Source organism: Neophocaena asiaeorientalis, unplaced genomic scaffold (assembly GCF_003031525.2).
Source record: "Neophocaena asiaeorientalis asiaeorientalis breed wild unplaced genomic scaffold, Neophocaena_asiaeorientalis_V1.1 scaffold249, whole genome shotgun sequence".
Lineage (NCBI taxonomy): Eukaryota > Metazoa > Chordata > Mammalia > Artiodactyla > Phocoenidae > Neophocaena > Neophocaena asiaeorientalis.
The window spans coordinates 8,151,791-8,176,732 of NW_020172625.1; the positions used below are offsets into that span (position 1 = coordinate 8,151,791).

Here is a 24,942-nt window from a genome sequence, read left to right on the forward strand (position 1 = left end):
TTGAAAGGCACTTTAACTTCTTTGAGTCTCATTCCTTACAATGGGTACTAAAAGTGCTGACAACTTAGCATGAACAAAGACAGCAGCACCAAATTGTACTAGTAACCACTGTATTTGTCACCTCCACAAATTCATAGCTAAATAACAAAAATGAAAAACCCACAGACTTTCTAATGACATTCTTGTAGTATTAACACATTTTCTATTGTATAATAAAACATAGCAACATTTGGAAGATCTGTATAATTCAATGAACTAATATTTTCCAAATGAGCAAATGCATGATGTTACAAAAACATGCATGAGTGAAAGATCCATTCAATTGCAAGACAGACCAATGGATTTTAGTATAACAAAGTGTTCTCTGATGTGGTTTCAGATTCTATACCATAACAAACCTTTAGGAAATTACCCTTCTGAGATCTGGTATGGTATCAAAGATGAATTTCTGCAATTATCTGGAAAAGGTTACTAAAATTTACTCATACTCTTTTTGAAATGTACTGTTTCATTTTCCTTCTACTAGTCAGACACTAATGAAATTCATAGAAATATAAAACAATGCCACTTGTCTCACTAATATTTTTGTTTCAAAAGTTATTTTTTCATAAAAAGTTATTAGTATTAACACTTAATGGGCATGTTGCTTACATTCATATTATTTATTAAATAATTATTTTAAAAATGTCTCAGTTTTCATATCTAATACAATAAATACCATTATATCTAATAAATATCATTAGATATAACCCATAAAAGCCAATATAAACCAAGCTATTGGGGCTTCCCTTGTGGCGCAGTGGTTAAGAATCCGCCTGCCAATGCAGACGACACGGGTTCGATCCCTGGTCTGGGAAGATCCCACATGTCGCGGAGCAACTAAGCCCACGCGCCACAACTACTGAGCCTGCACTCTAGAGCCCGCGAGCCACAACTACTGAAGCCCATCCACCTATAGCCCGTGCTCTGCAACAAGAGAAGCCACCGCAGTGAGAAGCCTGTGCACCGCAACGAAGAGTAGCCTCTGCTCACCACAAGTAGAGAAAGCCTGCACGCAGCAACGAAGACCCAACGCAGCCAAAAATAATTAATTTTTAAAAAACAACAAAAAACAAGCTATCTGAGGTCCTCAGTAATTTTTTTTTTTTTTGCGGTACGCGGGCCTCTCACTGTTGTGGCCTCTCCCGCGGCGGAGCACAGGCTCCGGACACGCAGGCTCAGCGGCCATGGCTCATGGGCCTAGCCGCTCCGCGGCATGTGGGATCTTCCCAGACCAGGGAACGAACCCCTGGTCCCCTGCACCGGCAGGCGGCCTCTCAACCACTGCGCCACCAGGGAAGCCCCTCAGTAATTTTTAACAGTATAAAGAGGTCCTGAAACAAAAGCTCTGAGAAGTACTGATCTGGACAATAAATAGCAATGGGAAAAGAACTGATCTGATATTTTTAGTAACTTCTATAAGTAAAAGACTCATTTTACTCTGCCACAACTTTTCTGGTACTGCCTTCATTTCCTGGTTATATTATTACACTTTAACCTTTATCATAGTTCAGCTCCACTTGTAATATTCTCACAGGTGACAGCTAGGTGCCTTTGTAAACAGTGAGTTGTGATACTCCACCCTTGGTGTACAAATAATAGAAACTCACATTGACAGAGTTCTATAAAGTGACATTTTCTACAGTGGCTCCAAGTAACCTGTGCTAACACAGAAAGATCCAGAATCCATACTAAGGAATTATATCATATGCTACTTAGGAAATGTTTTTAAGGAAACAATGTCCCCAAATTCCAAGAACTTTGAGTAGAAGTTTAATTCACTTCCCTGTGTCCCTAAATGATGTATTTGAAAATATGTGGAGAGATTTTACCTCTTCTTATTGCAGTAAATTTGATTAGAATAATTCTTAAAAGATTACAAAATATTCACCTTTGACCAAGAGTAGTTTAGAAAAAAAAAAGAGAAAATGGAAACTACTGCTCAAAACTATTACTTGGAGCAGGTAATTTAAAATCAAAGCTTGCTGTATCAATCAATACTAATGTCAAAAAGTAGGCTTTATGCACAGGTGCACAAGTGATGATAGTAATGAAAACTCTCTACTTTTACCTTTAAGTATTAAAGACCAAAGTTCTGGGCAAGAATAAGGTCAGGGTTTACAGTCACTGCATACTATAATATGATGCAGAGTGGCCTGTGACTAAAACTCCACTCTAGGACATTTTAATACTCCTGGAATGTGGTGACGTGACTCTCATATCACTGATTAACCATCAGAGCCTCAAACTATTCTAAGAAATGCTGGAGTTGAAGAGCTAAACCAAAGAGGCCAAACTGACACTCACTGTCTTTCTCTTATATATAGTTTATTGTCACACACTGGTATACATGGAAGGACTGACCATACTGTAGTATATAACAATGTTTACTTTTGTTTGATAAAAGATCAAAAAAAATTAGTGATCAATACACTTTTTTTAAGGCTAGAAATCTAACCGCTAAACCAAAATTCTGTCTTGTTTTCTCTTTGTTAAATATATACTCAAAGCAGATCTTTTTGATAAGGAACATTGATTAATGTTTATGAATCACCAAGATTCTGTAACAAGAGGAAAGAAAAAATAAGAGCAAATGAATGAACAAATGACAACTTATGTAGAACCCAAAGACAAGACATATAGAGACAGTTTGAGAGTGCCTGCATTGTCCATCAAAGAGAACAGGGGATTCTTGTTCATTTTCCCTCCATTCCCTGGTGCCTTCCTCATAAAGTTTCCTGTAAACACTGTTTACAGCAGTCTACTACATTTTCTAGATGTCTTTCCTATCTTCATCTTATTATTCCTCTGCAGTCTTAACTTGTGCCCTTTGGGTCTCTGTCTTCTTTTACTTACAACTAGCACTTCTTGCGGCCTGCCAACAGAGTTACCTGTGGGCCCACCTCTCCTAACAGATTGTAAATTCCTTGGTGTCACAGAGTCATTTTGGTATCTTCTATAATACATAGCACAGTATCTTGTACATTGAAGATGCTATTTAAAATAATTGCAAACGGCACCATGGATTAGCTGGTTAAAGCGCCTGTCTAGTAAAATAATTGCAGGGCTTCCCTGGTGGCACAGTGGTTAAGAATCCGCCTGCCAAGGCAGGGGACATGGGTTCAAGCCCTGGTCCGGAAAGATCCCACACGCCGTGGAGCAACTAAGCCCGTGTGCCACAACTACTGAACCTGCACTCTAGAGAGCCCACGAACCACAACTAATGAGTCTGCATGCCGCAACTACTGAAGCCCGCACAACTGGAGCCCGTGCTCCACAAGAGAAGCCACCGCAATGAGAAGCCCACACACCCCAATGAAGAGTAGCCCCTGCTCCCGCAACTAGAGAAAGCCCACGTGCAGCAACAAAGACCCCAACACAGCCAATAATAAAAACAAATAAATAAATTTATTTTTAAAAAAATAATTGCAAACTGAACCACATTTTTTATCTGTTATCCCTAGCAATCCCATTTCTTTGTCAGAAACTATCTATGTTTGGGATAATATCCTCCATCACTACCCTGGACTCTTCCTAGAGACAATTTTGTTCCTAACAAAACATGTAGATTACACTAAATTATCTTTCAAATACAGGGCAGGTTTCTTGGTTCTTGTAGGTCAAGTAAGGAAAATCTGGTTATACAAAATAAAGTTTTTTAACAGATATGTTTTCATTCTACAAGGGAAAATTTTGTGTTCGTTAATATAAGGTATAGAAATGGTTCAAGTCATAGTGGATGACTTTGAGTCAAACCTTAGGGATCTGATATTAAAATGAAAGCCAGGAATGAGAGATTATGAAAAAACAAACAAAAAAAACTTTGCATTCTAATTTTGAATCTGCTGTTTACTAGCTGTGCCTACGGTAAGTCGCCTAATTTTTTCTAAGGCCACTTTTTCATCTGCTGCTCCTACCTCCATAGGGTTCTTACTAGAAGCCAAAATATGTAACAAAGCTTTGAAGACATGCAAAGTTCAGTACAAATATCTTAATTATCTACTCACTTAAGACGCTATAAGAAAAATGGAAAAACGTATAGTACTAGGGTTAAAGTGAAATCTAGCTTTATGTGATCTTAGGCCAGCTCTAAGTATTTGAGATCTTTTCCTTTCCTTTTACCATGATTCCTCAAACAGTATCAAGTTCCTGATAATTCTCTGAAGAATTCCAGCAATAAATTCTCCCAAGTCTCACCAACAGAATATAATTTCTACTTTTAAGGGACTTCTTAGCTTTCTGGCTTCTACCTTTTACAATTAAGATCCAAATCAGAAAGAATACATCATTTCAGTGCCCAAACAGTAAAAGTAAAATTCGGGGCTTCGCTGGTGGCGCAGTGGTTGAGAGTCTGCCTGCCGATGCAGGGTACACGGGTTCGTGCCCCGGTCTGGGAAGATCCCACATGCCGCAGAGCAGCTAGGCCCGTGAGCCATGGCCGCTGAGCCTGCGCGTCCGGAGCCTGTGCTCCGCAACGGGAGAGGCCACAACAGTGAGAGGCCCGCGTACCGCAAACAAACAAACAAACAAACAAAAAAGTAAAATTGGATGTCTAAAATACCAGTAAAGGAGAAGGTTCTATAATAACAAAGCTATTTCTGCATCCCAGAATACTAAAAGTACTTTACTGATCTAAGACATAGTCTCTGCAATGCCACTCCCAGTTCCTATTCATGGAAGTCATGCTGTCTGAAAGGAAAAAGGCACTCAACTGCAGGGGTTTCCCCAGTTATTTACAATATACCTTTCCCAGGTTGATGGGGGATGAAGGCAGGAAGGGGAAGGAAAAGAAAGAGTCAAACTACAGTTGAGTCTTTACTATCTTTTAATTCTGCTTGGATTCTGGCAGATAGCATACACTGTTAAACTATCTTCATCCCAATCACCTCTGCCATCACAAACTTACTTGAATTTCCAAATAAACTGCATATAGGTACACACACATCTAGAGAGAGGACCTGACTGACAATGAAGGTTTAATCATTAAATATCCTTTTCTCCTATTTTATTTTAGAACAATTTTTCTTCCTAATTTATTACATTCTTTGCAACAGTAAGTAATCAATTTTTCACTGGTCTGGAAACGTGATATTTAATAATGTATTTATTTCAATGAAATTGATTGGGATGTTGCCTAGACCTGGTGTAAAATTTAATTCACCACTTAAAAATTCCAACCCTTTGTGCTTCCCTGGTGGCGCAGTGGTTGAGAGTCCACCTGCCGATGCAGGGGACACGGGTTCGTGCCCCGGTCCACGAAGATCCCACATGCCGCGGAGCGGCTGGGCTCGTGCGCCATGGCCGCTGAGCCTGTGCTCCGCAACGGGAGAGGCCACAACAGTGAGAGGCCCGTGTACCGCAAAATAAAAAATAAATTCCAACCCTTTTTGCCAAACCAATAAAATTTGTAAAATGTAATGAACACAACTGGTATAAACTTCACCTTCTATTTCCACCCAGTCTAATATCCTAAGTTAATAATAAAAATGATGGGGTTTGGGAGGTAAGATTAGAAAGAGCCTAAAAATCTATAAACCAGATAAACAATCCAACTGCTATGTTTATTTTAAATGGTAAAAATAAAAGAATGTACAGAAAGCCAGTCTTTATTTACCACAATAATATATATATGCTATATATAGGTATATACAATATATATAATACATGGTGCTAGCGAAAGAAAGAAAAATAGAAAAACAGGAAGGAAGGAAGGGAATAAAAGCCAGTTGTCAGGCAATAAACCCATAAATTAAGCATCCAATTTTTACCAGTTTTTTTTTTTAAGATTTTTTTTGATGTGGACCTTTTTTTTTTTTTTAAACACTAAAGAGGCTATTAAGTATGTAGTATTATCTACAAGTACAAAGACTTTCCCAATCACGTCACTTAGAGATCATTTTAACCACTGCTCTGTTTGGCTGCCAGTCTCTTGTCTCTCTCCTCAGAAATGGTAAGGCGGATACCCTTTCCACGAGGAACAGAGAGCCATGGTTTGTTGCCTTTGCCGATAACGAAAATGTTGGAGAGCCGGGTGGCAAAGCTATTGCCGTTGGCATCTTTCACATAAACTACATCAAAAGAACCAGGATGTCTCTCCTGGTGAGTGATCATACCAATTCTTCCCAGGTTAGCACCTCCAGCCACAATGCACAGGTTACCAGTGTCAAATTTGAAGAAACCAGTAATCTTGCCAGTCTCCAAATCAATTTGAATGGTGTCATTCACCTTGATGAGGGGATCAGGGTAGTGGATGGTGCGAGCATCATGGGTTGATGTGGACCATTTTTAAAGTCTTCATTGAATTTGTTACAATATTGCTTCTGTTTTATGTTTTGGTTTTTTGGCCGAGAGGCATGTGGGAATCCTAGCTCCCGGACCAGGGATCCAACCTGCGCCCCCTGCATTGGAAGGCCAAGTCTTAACCACTGGATGGCCAGGGAAGTCCCCAATTTTTACCAGTTTTTAAGGAATTCAACTTTGTTCGTTAATCTGTAGCCATTTCACTATATAAAATATCACCAAGTCAACAGCCTTCTCTGGCTATGAAATATAATATTTATAAAATATAAAGCTTTTGCATTTCCATCCCAATTAATTTCGTTAAGCACCAATGTTTATTAGCACTGAGACAACTTTTCTATTAGAAGAGTCTACAATAAACAAAGCATTTAATTTTCAGATGTCCTGACATAAGTATTTTCTTCAAATTTAAAAAAGGAAAAATTCTTTCTCTAATAATTTATTTAAAAATCCATTTATTTTTCCTTTTCACTTGAATCTGTTTATCTTTCCCATGCATGCAATATAGCTTTAGGCCCATAATGGCTCAGGGACCCCTCAAAGGTGTATTTTAATAACAGAAGCTGTATTTCTAGAATGCAAAGAGCTGATAAATGTGCTCAGTTTTACAATACATCAAAAGGGAGGCAAGTCAAAATGTTCAAAACATGTGGATTGTAGAATTAGCCACCTAAACAATGGGTCTTCACTCAGACGCTATAAACTCAGATTATATGGAGGAATAAGGGCTCAATTTGGACTGGTCACGGCATATTGCAAACATTATTTTTCAGGTATCTCACAGTGAAGTAAGTAGTATGCTCAGTTCCTAAGCACTGAAAGCAAGTACACCTTGGATACTTATGAATAGAATCTATCTATCTAAAATGTGATTATAACTCGTTCAAGGAGATTCATGTTACAGTGTTTGAGCAATGAACAAATATAAGTAATGAATGCCAACTCATGGACAAATAAAATAATTCAGCACCAAGGAATGAGTGCAAGGTACTATCATGATTTAACCATTAGCTGGTGGATATACCTGGAGCTTTCTGTGCCTTAATTTGCTTTCTTCGAAAAGTGAGGGCAGTGGTGCTCTTTATTAGGCAGAATTTTAAGAGTACAATACTTCTTCCCTTTAAAAAAAAAGGGAGTTAACATATTTTGGCAAGTATGTAGAGAAATTTGAACCCTTGTGCACCACTGATAGGATTATAAAATAGTGTGATCACTATAGAAAAAAGTATGGAGAAGCCTCATGAAAACAGAACTACCATATGATCCACCAATCCCTCTTCTGGGTATACATGCAAAGAACTGAAAACAGAGTCTCGAAGAGATAACTGCCCAACAATGTTCATAGCAGTATTCAAAATAGCCAAGAGGTGGGAGCCACCTAAAGGTCCATCAATGGATGAGTGGATAAACAAAATGTGATACATACACACACACACACGCACACACACACAATTATTATTCAGGTTTAAAATGGAAGGAAATTCTGTCACATGCTGCAGCACAAATGATTCTTGAAGACATCATGGTAAGTGAAATGAAAGTCAAAAAAAAGACATACACTGTATGATTGCATTTATATGAGGTATTTAAAGTAGTCAGATTGAAAACAACAGAAAGTAGAATGGTGTTTACCAAGAACTGAGGAAAGAAGAAGAGGGGAGTTGTTGTTAAATGGGTTATACAGCTTCAAACTTGCAAGATGAAAAAGCTCTGGAGATCTACTGCACATGTGATTATACATAACACTACCGAACTGTACACTTTTAAATGGCTGAGATGGCAAATTTTATGTTATGTGTTTTTCACCACCACAACAAAAATAGATAGATAGATAGATAGACAACTTAAAAAAAGAACACAGTTGGTCTATAAAAGATTATCTTTAAGGATTTAGTTTGGCTAATTAAAAAAAAAGCTTTTAGTAAAGGTAAAGATGGAGCAAACATCTGGTTAGACTGCCAAGCAATAGGGTAGCATGACCTGTTGAGCAACACCTCACTTTCTCCCCAATAGTACTACGTTTTGTTTTCTCCCACAGTTTAGAAGACCACCCCCATCCATTCCCCCAGCACACTACAGTAAACATACAAAAGCAAAACTTCTGGGGGGACAAAGTTCCACTTAGCTTCCTGCTGCTGGAGACCCAACTCTTCCCCACAAGTGCACTTGAAACATACATGTGAAATAAGCCTTTTTTAAAACACTGTTTTATTCATCTGAGCCAAGGGAGTAGAGATGAGATAGAGGAGAATTTATTTAATGCAATGACGTGTGAAGAGATAAGGGTTGTACCAGGGCAGTCAGTGGAGATAAAAATTAAGAGGCAATACGTTTTAAAATTGTCAAGTAAGAAGTGCAATACCTGGGGACTTCCCTGGTGGCGCAGTGGTTAAGAATCTGCCTGCCAATGCAGGAGACATGGGTTCGACCCCTGGTCCAGGAAGATCCCACGTGCTGCAAAGCAACTAAGCCCGTACTCCACAACTACTGAGCCTGCGCTCTACAGCCCGCAGGCCACAACTACTGAGCACGCGGGCCACAACTACGGAAGCCCGCGTGCCTAGAGTCCATGCTCTGCAACAAGAAAAGTCACTGCAATGAGAAGCCCGCGCACCGCAACTGAGAATAGCCCCAGCTCGCTGCAACTAGATAAAGCCCGTGCGCAGCAATGAAGACCCAACGCAGCCAAAAATAAATAAATAAATTTAAAAAGTGAATACCTGGATGTGAGGACCAGGGGGAGTGACTTTGTCTAATGAAAAGCAAACATTGTTTTAGGCATAAAGCACCCACAAGTCATGAAACTGGCCAGACATCCCTAGAGCAATGTGGTTCCAAGGCATGGTACACCAGTTCTTCTCCTCTTCACTTGAAATATGTTTCAGATGAAATCTACTTTCAATCAACATTCTTCCTTTGGCATTTAAGGTCTTCTCTCCATTCAGGGCAGCTCCATTTTGGTCTGTAGCATTCAGTGGACTCCTGGGTAACCTTTTGTTTTATTCAAAAACTCTACAGCTGCAAAGTTTGAAAACCACTGAACCAAATACGTATGACATTTCAGTGGCTTGACCCTGTGGGTATCCACCTATTTTGTATGCAACACGGTTCCTCAACCATGACACCACTGCCAGGTCAGGCAGCTATAGCTTCGTTGTAAGGGCTGTCCTGGGCACTGTGGAATGTTTAGCCTACACTTGGGCCTCTACCTCCTAGATGCCAGTAGCATCCCTCCCAAATTCTCTAGTCATGACAATCAAAAAGTCTCCAGACACTGCCAAATATCCCCTGGGAGGCAAAATCCTCCCCTCCCAGACTCTAATCTGTTTGTGGTCTGTTGCTATTTTCTACTAGCTTCTCCTTTCTCTTCTAATGGTTATGTTAAACATGAGCTAACACTATATTATTGGTGATTTCTTTTTAATGGGTAGGAAGAGAAAACAAACAGGCTAGAGACTCTAACAGATATGTGGGTATTTGCCTACCACATTTCAAAATTGACAGGAGAAAAATGTTGCTTGGTTACCTGAAACACAAGGCATATGAAGTTTCTATGCCTTAGGCATTTCAGGACCTAAAAGTAAAGTAAAATTTGTCTAGATACAGGCATTTCAAAAAAAAAAAAAAAAAGCAGGACTATATATACTACTCAGCAGTAGGAAACTTCCATAAACAAGATAGGTGACTTATAAAAATTAATATAAAAAAAAAAAAATTAATATAGTATTAGGCTCAGGTGAAGAGGGAAAAAGGACTTTTTGAATGAATAATAAAACACTGAAATCACTGTGGGAAAGTGGAAAAACAGAGCTTTGCAATAAGACAATTTGCATCTGAATCTTAACTCCATTTGCTTTACTTTCTTATCTTGGTAAGACATTTAATCCCTCTGAGCCCAGAATAAAAAGAAAGAAAGAAAAGAGCCCATTTCATTTCCTTACATTGCTTGAGGAAGGGGACAGTCTTTTAACCATCTGTATTTCTAGTACCCAGAAAATAATATAAATGTCTATATAAATGAGTTTTAAGTGAAAAATATCAAGATTCCTTTCTTCTTTTAAGAGTTATACAAATCACTTTATATTTTTAAGATTTCTTGCTTTTCCAATAATTTTCAGCTCCACACCTAAAATTATTTACAGTGTTCATGAATGGCTTGTGATTGACCAGGAATGGTAACGAATGCTTTTAATTTTTTTTTTTTTTCCTTTTTTGCGGTACGTGGGCCTCTCACTGCTGTGGCCTCTCCCGTTGCGGAGCACAGGCTCCGGACGTGCAGGCCCAGCGGCCATGGCTCACGGGCCCAGCCGCTCCGCGGCACGTGGGATCCTCCTGGACCGGGGCACGAACCCGTGTCCCCCGCATCGGCAGGCGGACTCTCAACCACTGCGCCACCAGGGAAGCCCCCGAATGCTTTTAATTTATCTTTGGTTTTTTTTTTTCCCCAAAAAGTCAAAAACAAGACACTTGACAGAAACTAACACACCATTGTAAAGCAATTATACTCCAATAAAGATGTTAAAAACAAGGCACTTGAAAAATGAGGGGTTTCGGGGGGTTTTTTTGGCCTCACTGCGTGACTTGCAGTTCCCCAACCAGGGACCGAACCCCACCCTTCACAGTGAAAGTGCAGAGTCCTAACCACTGGACCACCAGGTAATTCCCCTTGAAAAATGAGGTTTTATACAAAAAGATTTAGACTCGTCCTGAACCACAATTCTACATCTAGCAGTAATCTTAATAATGATTATACCATTCAGGGGTCAAGGGAGATGTCTGTCATAGCACCACAACAGCCCTCCACCAGGGAGTAGCGATTTCTTGCCTTCAAATAAAAAAACACGAGCCAAAATGATGGGGAAATCCTGGTACAACTACGCTGACCTCTGATTAAGTGACAGTGGAAAATAAGGATGGCAGCTCATCTTAGCACTTTTACAGAGATGAGAAGCTGTAAAAAAAAAAACTAAGCATTATGTTTATGAGCCTTTCATTTTATTTCTATAAAGACCTACAGCTTTGCACACTCAATGACATTTAAATTATCTGATCATATCAAAGGGTAGCATCATATCAGAATCTCATTGTTCACACATCACTAATACGTGACATGCATTTTATCCCCTTCCCCTCACAGCCATCATCCCATCCCTCTCTAGCAAAAACAGTTTCCAACTCTTCCCTCTTTCAGCTTAAGTTAGGACATCTATTCTTTTCTTAAAAGTCTCTGGGAATGGTCCACGGTTGTTTTCAGTTATTGGGAGAAATTGTCATAAAGAACATGCTTATAAAAGTCCTGTAGCACATCACCTTACTGAAGGAAAAAGAGAAACATGAAAATATTTTCTGCCACTTACAAACACCATACAATTTTTGCTTCCCATGGTTGAATGAAGACGTTTGAATAGTTTAGATGTCAACCTCTGTTTCTTGGATCTGTTTGGTATCAGATCCCATGGACAATGGAAATTTGCTAGATGTGTGTGGTTTTTGGTGATTCACACGCCAAACAAATGGGAGAAAAGGCATTAATTTTCCCAATATTCAGAATATTATCTCATTCCAAAAGAAATGTCACTTATAAACAGTACCTCCTCCTCCATTTTATGTTCTGCTGAACTTTTCTTTATGTACATCATTTGGTTACATAATTTGTGGCATGAGACAGACAAATGAAACAATGCTCAGCATTTTAACCAAAAGTAATATTCAGGGTGCTGGAAAATGAATCTACACAAAAGACACATCTAGTGTCAAAGTAAACTACTTATACAAATCCTAACAAAGGACAAATTTAATTTATAAGTGATTAGCTTGAACAAAACATTTAAAATTTCAAAACAAGTTACGCTACTTTAAGCACTGTTCACCAATGGATTTAAAAACCTTATAGTACTGGTCAAGTTTTGATATGCAGAGACAGCAAAGTGTACATAGGTGATTTATGCTTTCTATAACACTCAATCTTGGTTTGGAGTTTGAAAGCTAGGCTTTCTAAAATGCCTAATGTAATCTAAAATTCTAACATAGCCTGAAATTCATGATATTCTAGGCCAGGCAAGTTGACCTCCTAAATAATGTGTTCAGACTTGTTTTAACTAGTAGTTTCTTAGTCTCTCATAAGCTACCATTTTTGTATTAGCTTGGGCTTCTTTATTACTAGAGATCTTCCTTTAGGCTTTAACGTCTTGTTACCTGTACTTCGGTATTTGTATAATATATTTCCTTCATTTTGCATTCAGTGGGAGCTATTCTATGGCTAACCTCATCTGCTTCAGGGTGATATAGAACAGCAGCTCCTGAGGTCCTCTTCTAGCTCTCATTTCGAAGACCTCTGAGTCACATACTACCGGGTACTGGCAACATCACCATGAGCTTCCCTGACTCCAAGGACTTCAATGACTCCAAGACAGGACAGAGTTGCTGACCTTTGGGTCCGTGTGTCCACATTCAACCATTCTTAGGTTGTTGTGTTACAAGTTTTCTGGAACTAAACATAAGATTTGTTACTGTTTCCTTTTGTTTTTAATGGAGTCTTTCTATCTGAATAAAATATCTGTTCTTCTAGGAATTATAGTATACAAGTTCTTCTGGAGCCATAAAAATATTAAGGCCATAAGTAATACACAAAAAGAATAAAAATTCAAGAGCTGTCTAAAATAACTAAGTTCAGAAATTCTATGGCATGGGACTTCCCTGGCGGTCCAGTGGTTAAGACTTTGCCTTCCAACGTGGGGTGTGTGGGTTTGATCCCTGGTTGGGGAGCTAAGATCCCACACGCTTTGGGGCCAAAAAACCAAAACATAAAGCAGAAGCAACATTGTAACAAATTCAATAAAAACTTTAAAAAAAAAAGGAAATTCTATAGCAAATCACAGCATCTGGAAAATGTATAATAATTGATATGATCTTTTATATACTGGCACATTCAATGAAGATAAACATAAAGGATGCAGCACAAATTAAAGATAAGAGATTAAAATGCAGATAATGGATAAGGCACAAATGTTTTTAAATTATTTCCTTTGTTATATCATGAATCTACTAAAACTCTACAGCTACATAAATATTTACTACCTATAAAAATTCTTTTAGGAACTAGCACTACCAAGAGAAAAATGGAGACTGGTGATGAAATCTCAAAATACCTTTATAAAAAGAAAGACCTGTTGAAAATACTCAAAAAACTACAAATCTTGTATTAGGCCTATTAACTAAAACTACACAGTTTATAGTGAATCAGCATCTAATTTCTGTGGTAGGAAACAGAGTTAATCCATTCATGGAAATCCAGCACTGAACAGTACAAACAGTTGCCAAATTTCCCTACTGCTAATTTGGGCCAATGAGCATAAAACTTTAAAATTTTCATTATAAGTGTTTTCTTTGGGGAGGAAATGCTAGAGAATACAAAGAAAAGACTGGAAGACAGGAGACAGAAACTTATATAGCTATTTAAAAGGGGGTCAGCTGTACCTGTAATAAATACTAAAAATTTGCTCTGAAAAAGCAATACAGAAATAAAAAGCTGAAGTTAGTCTATCTTTACTTGAGGTTTTTAACCTTTCAGCATTAAAAAGAAGCATCTTAAGCAAACTAAAATGCCCAAACATTCAAAGCTGTTAAAATTCTCAAATAAACAAATTACCCCATAGCTTGAGTTAAAGATCCACAAAAAAGCTGACATAATTTTTCAATAGAAATAAACAGCAAAGGTTATATCATATTCATTTATTATTATTGTTATTATTATTATTATTTTTTGTGGTACGCAGGCCTCTCACTGCTGTGGCCTCTCCCGTTGTGGAACACAGGCTCCAGACGCGCAGGCTCAGTGGCCATGGCTCAAGGGCCCAGCTGCTCCGTTGCATGTGGGATCTTCCCGGACTGGGGCACGAACCCGCATCCCCTGCATCGGCAGGCGGACTCTCAACCACTGCGCCACCAGGGAAGCCCCATATTTATTATTTAGACAGACGTCCAAACTTTAATTAAAATTTCCTCCCAAAAAGGGAGAGGGAATACATATAAGGAAGTTGCTACTACTGAATAGCTAAAAGTAAAATTAAGCAACAATGAACAAATGTATTCTAAATAGCTACTATATAGACTACCAAATTAAAACTCATAATTGTAAAAATAATATTGTACATATTAATGCTAATTTTTATATGTAAAATAATCAGTTTTCTCTTTTAGGCAGCAATTACCCTCCAATATGGCCCTTACTCAGCTGAGCCAAAGAATGTAAGGGAGCTGCACCAGCATGTACATAAAGCTGATTAAACAGAATGCCAAAATTACAGAGGAAGGGTAAAGGAGAGAGAGGTGAGAAACAGTCCAGTGTCTTTTCATGTAGACCCAAAACTTCAAAGGAATGAAATTATAAATTATCAATCTAGTGATTTATTTATGATACTCAATCTAAGGCATTTCAGTAATCTTCATGGGTCAAATTAAAAGGTCAGACCCTTTTTAAGACCCCCTTTGGTAAAAAATATTATTTAATTTAGTAAATTAAATAGTAAATATTATTATCTCATCAGTGGGAGATAGAATTTTGCAAAACAAACTTTCCCTTCTCTGCCTTAAGCCTAGTCTCATTTTATGAACGAGATGCTATAAAAATGGTGCATTATTTATTTAGGGGAGAATGGGGAGAGGGGAATGGTGAATCCACCCTTTCGATCTATTTGCCTTCACAAGCTAGGATTCAGCATGTAAGATGAAATTCTATTCTACAGGGAATGGAAATTTTTTCTCTATTCACCTTAATATTTATCTGGACACGATTTTGAAAATCAGGGAATGAAGTCATATACTATGATACTGATAGTACTGGTGAGGTAATTAAGAAACTTAACTTACCATTTTTTAGGCTTTGATAAGGGTTTGTACTTGCTGTATTTTACACGCCACTCAAGAACTTCTTTACAACGCTGACATACTCCATCATGAAGTTTTGCATTAATTTTCTTAAAAAGAAACAGAAAAATAAATTGAGAATTTCACTTGTGAGCCAGCATTACAAACCCCAAAAGGTACATGAGAAATTTAAGGTTCTTTTAATTTTAATTTTATTTATTTATTTTTATAAATTTATGTACTTTTGGCCGCGTTGGATCTTCGTTGCTGCGCGGCCTTTCTCTAGTTGCAGTGAATGGGGGCCACTCCTTGTTGTGGTGCACGGGCTTCTCATTGCGGTGGCTACTCTTGTTGCAGAGCACGGGCTTTAGGCGTGTGGGTTTCAGCAGCTGTGGCACGCGGGCTCAGTAGTTGCAGCTCGCGGGCTCTAGAGCACAGCCTCAGTAGTTGTGGCACGTGGGCTTAGTTGCTTCATGGCATGTGGGATCTTCCCAGACCAAGGCTCAAACCCATGTCCCCTGCATTGGCAGGCGGATTCTTAACCACTGCACCACTAGAGAAGGCCTAAGTGTTTTTTTAAATAGCAACCTAACTTCAACCTGGGTTAACATTTTATGGTATACTATGTATTTTTATGTACATTATCAATTTGGCTCTTTACAAAGGCAAAGATCCTTAACTGCCTGTAGCTCAGAATCATCTAGGGAGCTTTTTAATTTCCTGGAAGGAGTATTTTAAGCACATCCCCATTGATTCTGATGCATATTTATTTTACAACTCAAACTGTATAGTTAAGATATATGCATTTTACTGTATGTACGTTATATCTCAAAAAAAGGTAGTAATAAAAAAGAAAGTCTAATTCATATTTTAAGACTACTGTTTTGACAATTCAAATCTTACCACTGAGAAATGAGAAATTAAACTGAGAAATTAGACAGTCCTGAACTGTTAGTCTGCAGGGGACAGCAGAGACTAAGAAACTTGAGAAAGGAGAGCCAGGGAGAAGCAGCTGGAAGCAAGAAGGTATTTATTCAATTTAAACCTTTTGTATTCTCATGTAAAGATGTCTTAGAAAAGTTACCTTGCTAACCTGGTTTCTTCAAAACAGAAAATAAATATGTGCATGTGACTGTGGTAGAAAAGGGGCTTTATGAAGAAAATAAACATTTTTATTATAATATTAGTCTCAAAATGTGTTGGGAAATGAGGAAGGGAAATTTTTAAATGTGTCATGTGTTCTCACAACCGCTTTATATTTTATAACACATTTATTTGACTCAGGACCTAGACTATATATTTTCACTAAGCACTCTGGGAATTCTCTAACTTACTTTGTTTGTGGAAGCCTGGTCTTTGCCTATTGTTGGAATAATGAAGAAAGGACATTTTAAGTTCGCTTCCTTTGTTTCCTTTTTTAATTTCTCAAAAGGAGAAAAAGAAAGCATCCCAAAAGATGCAGATTCTTTGGAAGGTTATTTGATACTGAGTTAAAATCACAATATTTAGAAATCATCTGAAAGAAAACAAAACTTCTAAACAGCATTTGATATTCTTTAAAGTTCTAAACAAGAAGGTAAAATAATGACAAAATGTTTATTCAAAGAGATATTTCGAGGGTATTTTCAAAAACCATAAATTAAGCTGTGAATACATTATGTGTGAATTTAACGCTGTGGTGAAAAACATATTCTATTACTTATGAATTGTGTGTGGGGATTCTTTTCTTCCTGACCTAGAAGGAGAGTCCCTGGGAAGATAAATTCTGCATGCCACTATATTCCCTCTTTTCTGTGGTCCACTGACTGTTGCCAGAAAGAAGGAAATCTGTGCCTAACACCAAAGTCCTCTTCTTATCAACCTTGGCACTTAGTTATTGCATACAGGGCTTGCTAAGAAATATCCAGAACTAAAGTTCACATTTCATCTTTGATTCTCACTGCCCTCTGTTGCCTAGAATATCTTACCGAAAGCATTGCTTATATCTTCCTAACTCTAACAATAATAGAAACAAATTAATGACTTGATCTATGATTATAATATGAATGGGATATAAACTTTCAAATTAGAATGTTCTTAGAATGCACACCATTTTGTTACCTGCAATTTTATTATATACAACACACGCTACTTGTTAACTAGGAAGGATTATTTGGTTTTTTGCTTGTTTCTGTTCCAATTTCCGACCATTTCATCTTGATTTACAAAGCTGTGCATAGTTTGGAAACTGGTTTCTTTAGGGTGGATCGAGAGTAGAAAACAGGTCTCTGTGGGAACTTGTCCTGTATGTGATGTGTGAAGCAGTGTAAATGGAGACGTTGTACAGCATCCACATGACCAGCAGGCACTACTACAAAATTAAACTTGATTTTCATGTGTTAAGAAATGAATGAGAAAATAAATGAATGAATGAGAATGAACAGTACTTTCACTTAAAAATAATTGCAGAAAGAAAACTGTGTACCTTGTTTTACTGTCTTTTGGCAAACTAGAAAAAGTGAATTCCAGACAACTGAGCAAAGAAAGCCAAATCCTAGTTCTAGGAATCACTTTGCCTGGAGCAAAGGAGATGGCAATCTTACCTTACACCTATGTTTACAACCAACCCTGTTTTGGCAGTTAATTTTAGCATGTCCCCTCATGGTAGAAGATAATAGGTTATTTAAGGTTAAGATTTAAGCATGTTCAAATATAAAATCAAAACTTAGTTTTACAAGTACAAAAGCCTTTAAAGATCATTTAGTTTAACAAGCTACTATCCAGATATCTAAAGGAAAAAAATCATCAGTGGAAGATTCCACTGGACTTAAGAATCTTAGCTAAAAAAAGAAAACCTTCTTTATCAATGAATCCTTCTTTTAAAAATTAGAATAGACTTAAGATGTATCAGAAGACACTCCTACTTCACATACACATAGTCTTAAAAACTGTCTAAGCCATTATTAATTCATACAACACATTTTATAGTAAGTGCTGTTATCCCTGTTAAACGTTGTTATCCCACAATGCATCAGTGGTAAAATAATACAGCAATCCCCAAAAGAAAACTGGGTGAGGACTACAACCCCAAGAAGGCAGCAAGAGCAAATTGTAAATATAACATCTGTATCAATATGCTGATGCTGAAAAATATTTTATAAAATATAAAGTATCATTTAACAGAAGGAAGGCACTACTGTGTTGGGGGGCAAGAATCTGAATAACATTCAAGAGCAACTAATATAATCTTTCATTAGGATTTTCTGTACATCAAAATTCTTTCAGAAATGCTAAAGGTAAAACAATGGCATATTTTACTTCCCTTCATTAATGGAAAAAAAAAATCAAATTCTCAAGAAAAATGCCAATTCTAATGGCAGCTTAATTTCCATGGAATGGAATGGAATGGCCTTGTTCTCTCCCCTGCCTTACACCAAAATAAGGTATTTGCTGCCAATATAGCTACAACAGTGTTATTTCAGAAAATAGGAATTTTATATTTTAACTATATTTAAAAGTATATATTTTAAATTTTTCTAGTAACACTCCTTTATTCTAAATTTGGTTAGAGGATAAAGGATCTCTGAATTTAGGAGTAAGATATTATATGACTAATAATAATAATGTGAAAATCTGTATTTTAGGTTGTAACTTTCAAATCATAAACTGTATTATTTTAAATCCTTTTAATATGGCTAGAAGATTGTTGGGCATAAAGTATCTTATAAAATAAATACAACCAAAAATAGATGAGGGAGTCAGATTGAGGGAATAATGAGAGTTGGTAGCGAAAATTACAAAGCAGTCAGGAGTACAGCTGGGAAGTGCACTTGCTAGAAATCGGCCACAAGTGAGATGTGAGTTTTCTAGCAGTCAAAAAAACATGAGCTCTGCTCACCTACCTGATTCAATGTCTGTAACATGCCAAAAATCCAGTTTCTCAGAAGCAGCACAACTATTCTTGTCATTGAAACCCGAAGTTTCATTTTCCCAAAAAGGACACCATATAATACAGTAAACAATGCTCTCAAAAACATCCTTACAGGGCTTCCCTGGTGGCGCAGTGGTTGAGAGTCCGCCTGCCAATGCAGGGGACGCAGGTTTGTGCCCCGGTCCGGGAAGATCCCACATGCCGCGGAGCTGCTGGGCCCGTGAGCCATGGCCCCTGAGCCTGCGCGTCTGGAGCCTGTGCTCCGCGACGGGAGAGGCCACAACAGTGAGAGGCCCGCGTACCACAAAAAAAAAAAAAAAAATCCTTACAATTCAAAGTATTTCACAGAGCTGTTTTCTACCCTAGTTCTCAAAGTAGGCAGGTGTTATAGCATGCCAAACACAATGTAGTAAAAAAGTTATTTTCGGGTGTGCAAAGTAGATACAGAGGCCTGATATTCATAAGATCTATAGAAATGCACTGCAAATCATAAGGCCATCTTCAATAAATACTTTCTCCCAAATGAGTTCTAAAAACATTCACCTCTGTTACGAAAAATTCAAACATGCAGAAAAAAGTTAAAACAATAATACTAACGGATAGCCATATACACTATCTAGAGACAACTGTTAACATTTTATGTGTGTGTACACTTAAAATAAGTTGCAAACATGGAGACACTTCACCTGTCAATCACACATATCCTGGAAATAGACTTTCTCCTACTTAACCACAATACCATTACCACACCTCAGAAAAATGAAAAATAATTCTCTAATATCATTGAATGTAGCCCGTCTACACTGAAATGTCCTCAACTGCTCCCCTGCCCCCCCAAATCAGTATTCAAGTTCAGTTTGTTATCTCTCTTTTGATCTAGAAGGGTTTTCCTCTTTTACCCTCTATTACACTGATTTTTTTTCAATTATTTTTTTAAAAATTTTTATTGGAGTATTGTTGATTTACAATGTTGTGTTAATTTCAGGTATACAGCAAAGTGAATCAGTTATACATATATACTGATGTTTTTGAAAATACCCGGCAAGTTGTCTTTGAGAATATTCCACATTCTGTATTTGTAAGATTGTTTTCTCTTGGTGTAATTTAACTCATTGCTTTATGTCCTATAGTTCTGCAAGGTGGAAGTTAGGTTTAAAGCCTTGATTAGATCCAGGTTTAAGATTTTTTTGACAAGAATAGTTCATTTGTGCTGCTGCTATGTACTCCATATTACTCCAAGTCAGGAGGCACAAGATGTCCAGTTCTTACCTAGTCAATGATGAGAAATTTGACTGATCACTTGGTTAAGGTAGTGACTGTCCAGATCTCTTCAAATTACAAAGATTAGCAATAATGTATAGGGGTCATGTCAATATGCTGTTCCACAATAACATTTCGCTTCATGGTTTTAGCATCCATTCAAGGTTCTTTGTATGAATCAATCATTTTAAATGCTAACTCTATCATTCTTTCTACATTAATTAATTTTTTTTAAAAAAGGTTGACAGCTTAAGTCAGTTTTGAGGTATAATACATATAGAGTAAAATTCACCCAATTTAGGTGTATAGTTCCATGAATCTGACAATCAAAATATAGAACATTTCCATCCTTCTAAAAAGTTCCCTCATGCCCCTTTGTTGTCAACCCCCAGACAACACTAATTTTCAGTCTGCTCCTATAGTGTTGCCTTTTCCAGAATGTCATATAAATGAAATGATCAAGTATATAACTATTTGAGGAGCTCATTCCTTTTTATTGGTGAATGGTATTCCATTGCATAGATGTGCTATAATGTTTATTCATTCACCATTTGAAGGACATTTTTTTTTTTTTTTTTTTTTTGGAACGCGGGCCTCTCACTGCTGTGGCCTCTCCCGTTGCGGAGCACAGGCTCCTGACACGCAGGCTCAGTGGCCATGGCTCACGGGCCCAGCCGCTCCGCGATATGTGGGATCTTCCCGGTCTGGGGCACGAACCCGTGTCCCCTGCATCAGCAGGCGGACTCTCAACCACTGTGCCACCAGGGAAGCCCTTGAAGGACATTTTGAGTTGCTTCTAGTTTGGGGTGCTAATGAATATTTACATACAAATTTCTGTGTGGAAATGTTTTTATTTCTCTTGATTTACTATCTAAGAATGGTATTGTTGGGTTGTATGATAATTTTATGCTTAACTTTGTAAGAAACTAACAATTTTTCAAAGTGGCTATACCATTTTTCATTTCCACTAGCCATGCATGAAGATCCAGTTTTTCCACAACCTTTCCAGTGCTTGAAATTGTAAATATTTTTTTATTTTAGCCATTTGAATAGGTGGATAGAATTATCTATTTATGCTTTTAATTTGCATCTCCTTAATAACTGATAATGTTGAATGTCTTTTCATGCACTTACACGCTATCATGTATTTTCTTTAGTGAAGTGTCTGTTCAAATCTTTTGCCGTTTTTTTTCTTTTAATTGTACTGTTTTGTTTTCTCATTATTTTGATGTGAGGTTCTGTATATATTCTAGATACCTGGCCTTTACTGATACATACTTTGCAAATATACACGCGCAGGCTCAGCAGCCATGGCTCACGGGCCCAGCCGCTCTGCGGCATGTGGGATCTTCCCGGACCAGGGCATTAACCCGTGTCCCCTGCATCGGCAGGTGGACTCTCAATCACTGCACCACCAGGGAAGCCCCCAATCTGTGCTTTTATTTTCATTATCTTAACAGAGTTTTTCTAAGATAAAATGTTTTAAATTTCAAAGAACAATGTTTCGATTTTTTCTTTTACAGACCATGCTTTTAGTGTCAAATCTAAGAAGTCTTTGAAGAATCATGATTTTTACCTACGTTTTCTTCTGGAAGTTCAGTAATTTTAGGCCTTACATTTAGTCTATGATCTATTTTGAGCTCATTTTTGTACATGGTGCAAAATACTGGTAGGGGGTTCTTTTTAAATTATCTATGGGCGGGACTTCCTGGTGGTGCAGTGGTTAAGAATACGCCTGCCAATGCAGGGACCATAGGCTCAATCCCTGGTCCAGGAAAATCCCACATGCCGCAGAGCAACTAAGCCTGTGCGCCACAACTACTAAGCCTGTGCTCTGGAGCCCGCTAGCCACAACTACTGAAGCCCGTGCACCTAGAGCCCATGCTCCGCAACAAGAGAAGCCACCGCAATGAGAAGCCCGCACACCGCAAAGAAGAGTAGCCCCCTTAACTAGAGAAAGCCCGTGCGCAGCAACGAAGACCCAATGCAGCCAAAAATAAGTAAATAAATAAATAAATTTATAAATTATCTATGGGCATCCAAGTTCTAGCATCACTGAATTGTGTTTGTATCTTTGTCAAAAGTTAAGTATGTGTGAGTCTATTTTGGACTCAATATTCCATCACATTAATCTGTGTCTACTCTTTCTTCAGTATCACCCTGTCTTGATTACTGGAGCTTTAAGGTCTTGAAGTCAGTACTGTGTCTCCTCCAAATCTGTTCTCTTTCAAAATTGTTTTGGCTATTCTAGTTCCTCTGCTTTTCTGTATACATTTTAGGATCAATTTCTTAATTGTAATAAAAAAAAGCCTGCTGTGGACCTACTAGAGAATGGACTTGAGGATACGGGGAGGGGGAAGGGTAAGCTGGGACAAAGTGAGAGAGTGGCATGGACATATATATATTACGAAACATAAAATAGATAGCTAGTGGGAAGCAGCCTCATAGCACAGGGAGATCAGCTCAGTGCTTTGTGGCCACCTAGAGGGGTGGGATAGGGAGGGTGGGAGGGAAGGAGATGCAAGATGGAAGAGATATGGGGACATATGTATATGTATAACTGATTCACTTTGTTATAAAGCAGAAACTGACATACCATTGTAAAGCAATTATACTATAATAAACATGTTAAAAAATTGTTTTAAAAAAAGCCTGCTATGATTGCAATTAGGATTACATTGAAACTATAAATAAATTTGAGGGAGAACTGACATCTTAACAATACTGACTATTCCAATCCATCACCATTGCATTCCTGGGATAAACCTCATTTGTCTGAGGTATATTATCCTTCTTATTGGTGAATACAATATGCTAATATTTCACTGAAGATTTTTGTGTTTATGTTCAATGAGGGCTATTGGTCCATAGTTATTTGTTCATTTGTTTTTTTTTGTTGTTGTTGTGTTTTGCGTTACGTGGGCCTCTCACTGCTGTGACCTCCCCCATTGCTGAGCACAGGCTCCGGACGCGCAGGCTCAGCGGCCACGGCTCACGGGCCCAGCCGCTCCGCTGCACATGGGATCTTCCCGGACCGGGGCACGAACCCGCGTCCTCTGCATCGGCAGGCGGACTCTCAACCACTGCGCCACCAGGGAAGCCCTGTTCATTTGTTTTAATAACGTCTCTGGTTTTGGTGTTTAGTTCAGCTGCTAGAGGATTCATATAAAAGGGTTAAAAGGACTTAAAATAGAAGTAAAGATTTTATATATCTTAGAAGAACACTAGAATATTAAAAGTCTTGTAGAATAAGCTCAAGTCCTTATTTTTAAACGTTTAAAAGTACATTTATACGTTAAAAGTGTGTTTTTGGTTACAAACCAAGAAAAAGTTTATCCTAACTAGATGGAGTTCAATTTCTTATAGCTAGCCTTTGGTTTATCATATTATATAACACTTCAGGAAATCAAATTTATCATTCAATAAATATGTACAGGGAAGGGGAAAAAACAGAGTTCAAGCTTCAATAGAAATCTCTTTTGTATTCTGTCCAGTAGTCTGTAAATTTTGTTCATCTCCTACCACCTCATTTGGTTTTACAACTAGTTCTTTCCTTTTAATGCTTTTTTTTTCCCACTGTGTATTAACAATGGTATACTATATTGTATAATTTTCTTATGACAAGAATTTATTACTTTTGTAAATGAAAAATAACTTTACTGATCAATTTCATAGATTTAAAACAATATGAGCACTTATATATAAATATTCACATTGTAGAAATTTTTATAAAAATACAGATAAAGAGAAAAAGACAAGTCTTATCACTCAGAGATTCTATACTTTCCAGCATTTCAAGCATATATATTTATAGAAATTTGCACTTTTTAATGTATGCATTGCTTTATAACTTATCAATTTTTTTCATAAGAGTATATACTTTAAAAACATGTTTTCATTGGCTGTATTATATTCTCTCAGAGTAATACTTTCATTTACTTAACCTATTCTCTGAGAGTTTGCTTGTTTCCAACTTCTGACTGAATACGTATATTTTTAAATGTACTATGTTATAAATATCAGAAAACTTTTAATGAACATGCAAATTCTCATTTACACAAAACAAGTTCTTATCTCATTTCAACAAAAGAGTAAAAATAACAGGAATTTTATCAGAAGTAAAAACTCATCGTAAAGAATAACTGTCCCTTTCTTAAATCAAGTACATAATTATTTGGACCTTAAAGCAAATGTTTCCTAATATTGTCTACAAAAATTTGCTTTGTTTTTTTATCCTGGCAGTTAAAAAGTTAAAAAGAATAGAAGACACTTTCCTTTTCAAAAAGGGAATTAAAAATCATTCTTGCTGGGAATTCCCTGGCGGTCCAGTGGTTAGGACTCGGATCTTTCACTGCCAAGGGCGCAGGTTCAATCCCTGGTCAAGGAACTAAGATCCCGCAAGCCTCTCAGGACAGCCCCACCCCCCCGCAAAAAAAAAAAGCATTCTTGCTATAATCAACAATATCACAATTACTATAGATAGAACACCACTATTACATGATCCAGAATATTAATACTGAGTTCTAGTCTCTTAAAACTTTCAAACGTACAAACTCTTTTTTAATGGA

General features: G+C 37.5%; 1 protein-coding gene across 1 annotated transcript in view; it reads right to left on the reverse strand.

Annotated features, from left to right (window-relative positions):
• The window catches only part of CUNH9orf85 (chromosome unknown C9orf85 homolog), a 58,532-nt gene that overhangs the window by 14,981 nt on the left and 18,609 nt on the right, over positions 1 to 24,942 (reverse strand). Inside the window, exon 2 of the mRNA XM_024738972.1 lies at positions 15,208 to 15,314. Coding sequence (XP_024594740.1) covers positions 15,208 to 15,314 — 107 coding nt within the window. The remainder of the gene's footprint in view (positions 1 to 15,207; positions 15,315 to 24,942) is intronic.